A 4,292-nucleotide genomic window follows, 5' to 3' on the forward strand; every position below is an offset into this window, starting at 1 on the left:
AGCTTCAGTATGTATTAAAAACAACACAGTATAAAAATCCTAACAAATTAAACATGTATTATTAAAAATAGTTTAAACAAGAGTAAGATGTATAAAAGCACAGTTTAAGCAGTATGAATGTACAGACCATTTCTAGAGAATTCATGACAGCCTTTTAAGAGCTGAGAATGGTAAAACACAGCCAATAGCTAGTGATCTAATCAATGCTTAAAGAAATATCTGGTTCAAGGGCCATGTTGCTATTTAAACAAAGAAAAACTGTAGTTCTGTGGCCAAATGTTTTGTAAGAACAATGAAATTTATTGGTCTTTGTGGAAATTAATGTTCTGAACGTTAAAAAACTGATGTGCCTGAATCTAAACATTCCATTTAGTTTATAATGTTGTAAGTTGTTTCCATTTTAGATTGCCTCTCAGTTTCATGATCTGTTTCACAACTGTATGACTAACTTTCTCTAGACTGTCAGTTTCAGTTTCAACCTACGATGAAGTTTTTTTGTTTTGTTTTGTTTTTAATTTTTGAGGTATGGAAAGAAAATTGGGGAAAATATATTTAAAATAAAATATGGCTCTATCAGTATAGCACTTATTCTTGGAAACAAGCTAAGCCTGAATTTAGAAAAATGTTTATATTAGAATGATAGCTTCCTAGAATAAGAGTTTGTACATTGAAATGTACTTAATATAATGTTATAAAAAGTTAATATACTGATATAAAGCAATAACATCAAAGTCAATGAAAGATAAGCATGACTGTCATGAATGCATCCCATTCTATCAAAGCAGTTACCATCCTTTTGTTTATAAGAGAAAATGTTGTGCTGCCATAATACAAGATAATAAATAGGAAAATTAATCTTACAATTCCTGCAGAGGCAGCAGAGTTACAAGCATGAATTGGACCCCACTCCTTCCTATATAGGATTATTCATTTAAAAAAAAAGGCAACAGTTATTTACAGGAGAGCTCTCCAACTAGTAGCCTGTGAAGGTTTAACTCGCATCCCCCAGGCTCCTGTTCCAGGCTCTGGTTCTCACATCGGTCTCGTGCTGCTACTGCAAGCTGTAGTCTCTGAGCTTCTTCCCCCTCCACCTCCAGCTTTTGCTTCCTACCCACCGCAAAGGGCCCTGGGACCCCATGTGGCACAGCGAAGAGGCCTGGATGGTGTGAGAGGGTGATGCCCAGCATGCGACCCTCTGCCACTCAGATGTTGGACAGCCCTGGATTATAAAACTCCAACTTTAGGGCTGTGCCATCCTAGTAGATGTAAAAAGTGACATGGGTATTAGTGAGTATATAACATAGTATGCAGAATTTTTGTTGCTGATAATCGTATATAAAAAAGGAAAGAAGATTAGAGGTTTTCTGCTCAATTTAAGATAAATTGGAGTAAAGAACCTATTTTTGCTTGTAAAACAAGCACATTGATCTAGGAAGTTATTGATAGACTATATAAAGAATGACGCTATGATGCAGCACTTAAGAAGTCACCCATTTGGGAAAAATCATACTTTAAATTATATTGGTATATTTATATGTGAATGAATCAGATGATGTTGAGTTTTGTTGCTTGCTTTAATACTTGCCTTAAAATGTTCACATCTACCTATTACCTATTTTTTTATATGCACTCTGAAGCTGCAATTTTTTTAATAAAGAGAAGGCTCATTTGCTACCATTATTTTGAGCAGATTTTCATTGTTGGCAATATTTTGTTTCAGAAAATGCATGTTTTAATCAGAATACAAGATTAAAAGAGATTATCCATTGCTCCGTTGTTATTAATGCATTTTCTATCCCCTTTCCACCAGTATTTTAAATAAAGAAAAGACAGCTTTGCTGCGTGTCAAGAATCAGATGGCAGCAGATTTGGAAAGACTTCTAAATCATCGTGAGGTAAGAGTCCTGTTTTAGCAGAATCATTGCCATACATGTTTTTCTGTGCCTAATCCATAGGAAAATTATGGTTCATCTCTCCATAAATTTTAGAAATGCATTGTTTGGCACTTAGAAAAGAGAGCTTTAGACTGTGCTCTATACTGCCAGTTTACTCACTGTGGGCGTGTCCAGATGAGCACGCACATGCCTCTTGCCCCATCTCAAACCCCTTTGAGGAGGGGCAAGAGGCGTATGCGGAAATGAAAAAATGTTCCCCGCACTGCAAGTTCGCAGCGCGGGGAGAAAATCAGACCCCTGGATATCCAGGGGTCTAAAAAAACCACTCCACAGAAGAGCGGAGCAAGGCACAGTCCCAGACTGTGCCAGGGAGTCAGTCCTCCAAAAGAGACGCGTCTCTTTCGTTCTCCTGCTGCCTCGACCAACGACGCTGTCCAAGATAAGTGCGGGGGGCAGTTCACGAGTGTCGCTAGGTGAGGGGTGGCAGGGGGATGTGCGGAGGGTTTGGGGAGTGGCAGTGGGGATGTCCCCAGGGCTGCGGGGAGTATGGACACAGCCCAGCCCCATACAGCTCGCTAGTCCGGCTTTGCACCGGAGCGGGTTGCATGGCTCCGGGAGACACGCACAGGACCCATGCCTCCCACAGCTGTGTGACCCGCTCTAGTGCAAAGCTGGCCTAGCAAGCCACACGGGACTGGCCCAGGTCCCGCCACACCCCCCCACACACACACCCCCGCAAGCACAGCATGGCAGAGGCAGGACCTGGTGCAGTGGGTCCTGCTAGCCCTAGGGCCCCTCTGCTGCCTGGCTGAGCTGGGCCCTTGGTGGCAGGGCCCAGCATGGCACATGGTCCCCACGTGCCGGGCCCAGCCAGGTCCTGCCGCCCTTGGGGCCCCCCTGTCACCTTGCTGGCAGGAGCAGCCCCAGGGCCAGTGGTCCTAGTGTGCCGCGCCGGGTCCTGCCACCATGGGAATGGCCCGGCCAGGCAGCAGAGGGGCCTCAAGGGCGGCAGGACCCACCTGGGCGTGGCACGTGGTCCCCACATGCCACACCGGGTCAGGGCATCTGGGCCCGGCACGTGGTCCTCACTTGCTGCACCGGGTCTTGCTGCCATGACCCAGCCTGGCCAGGCAGCAGAGAGGCCCCAGGACCCAACTGGATCCAGCATGCAGCCCCCGCGTCCTGCTCCGGGTCCTATCACCATGGTCCGGCCCTGCCGGCTAGCAGAGAAGCCCCAGGGCCGGCAGGACCCGTCCGGGCCCAGCTCATGGTTCCCGCATGCCATGCCAGGTCCTGCTGCCATGGCTCAGAGTGCCCCACTCCCGCTGCTGCTGCTAAAGGTAAGTTATGCGCCCTGGGCGGGGGGGGCTGTGGCCCTCCAGGGAGAGCTGGGACCCTGGGCAGGGGGACTGTAGCCCTCCAGGGTGCCTGGGACCCTGGGCAGGGGGGGCTGTGGCCCTCCAGGGTGCCTGGGACCCTGGGCAGGGGGGCTATGGCCCTTCAGGGGGAGCTGGGACCTGGCGCAGGGGGGCTGTGGCCCTCCAGGGTGCCTGGGACCTTGGGCAGGGGGGCTATGGCCCTCCAGGGAGAGCTGAGACCCTGGATGGGGTGGGGCTGTGGCCCTCCAAGGTGCCTGGGGCCCTTTGAGGGATAGGGGCTACGGCCCTCCAGGGGGGAGCTGTGGGCAGGGGCTGCACTCTGTGGGGGCCAGGGAACCCATCCCTCCTGAGCGACCCCGCCACAAGGTCCCCCACACCCACAGTCCCCCCAGCAATCGCCCCACACCTACCCACACACCAACCCACATCCCTCCACACACACCCACCCACCTTCCCCCACACCCCTTCCCACCCCCTTCCTGCAAACACCACATCCCTCCATCACACACCCATCATGTGGGAAGAAAACGAAAAGTACACATCTACACATATAGGTATTTAGAATTTATTTTATCATTATGATAGAGACACTGGTAGGCTTCCACATTGCTTTAACATTGTAAATATACCAATAAAGCATTGCCCAACTGATTGCGCTCTCTCTCTCTCTCTATATATATATATGTGTGTTTTTGTATGTTTGTATATAGATTGGTCTTTTGTGTTAATTGTGGAAAAACATGGATTTGGGGGTATTTTTAAAAATGGATTTGGGATGCTGCTGCAGCAGTCCAGCTGGCACAAGGGGTAGTGTCCCCAGGTACCAAGTGGCTGAGCCCCAGAAGCTCCAGAGAGCGAGTAGCCCTGAGCTGCTTGCCAAGGCAGCTTTTTGTACGGATGGGGCCAGGACAGGGCAGCTTTTTATACGGCTAGGGACAGCACAGGTGCTGGCCCCGGGCTATAGGTCCCCCTGGCTGCAGATACAGGAGCCAGGCAGGGGTATTTTGCCCCAAGTGGC

At 49.1% G+C, this 4,292-nt stretch overlaps 1 protein-coding gene across 3 annotated transcripts in view; it reads left to right on the top strand.

Moving 5' to 3' along the window:
- Window positions 1-4,292, top strand: part of PIBF1 (progesterone immunomodulatory binding factor 1) — a 194,286-nt gene that overhangs the window by 142,933 nt on the left and 47,061 nt on the right. For all 3 annotated transcript variants that reach the window (XM_006018133.2, XM_006018134.2, XM_025197308.1), the window contains one exon: window positions 1,811-1,895. In XM_006018133.2, coding sequence (XP_006018195.1) covers window positions 1,811-1,895 — 85 coding nt within the window. The remainder of the gene's footprint in view (window positions 1-1,810; window positions 1,896-4,292) is intronic.

This window comes from Alligator sinensis, unplaced genomic scaffold, assembly GCF_000455745.1.
Source record: "Alligator sinensis unplaced genomic scaffold, ASM45574v1 scaffold241_1, whole genome shotgun sequence".
In the NCBI taxonomy this organism is placed as follows: domain Eukaryota; kingdom Metazoa; phylum Chordata; order Crocodylia; family Alligatoridae; genus Alligator; species Alligator sinensis.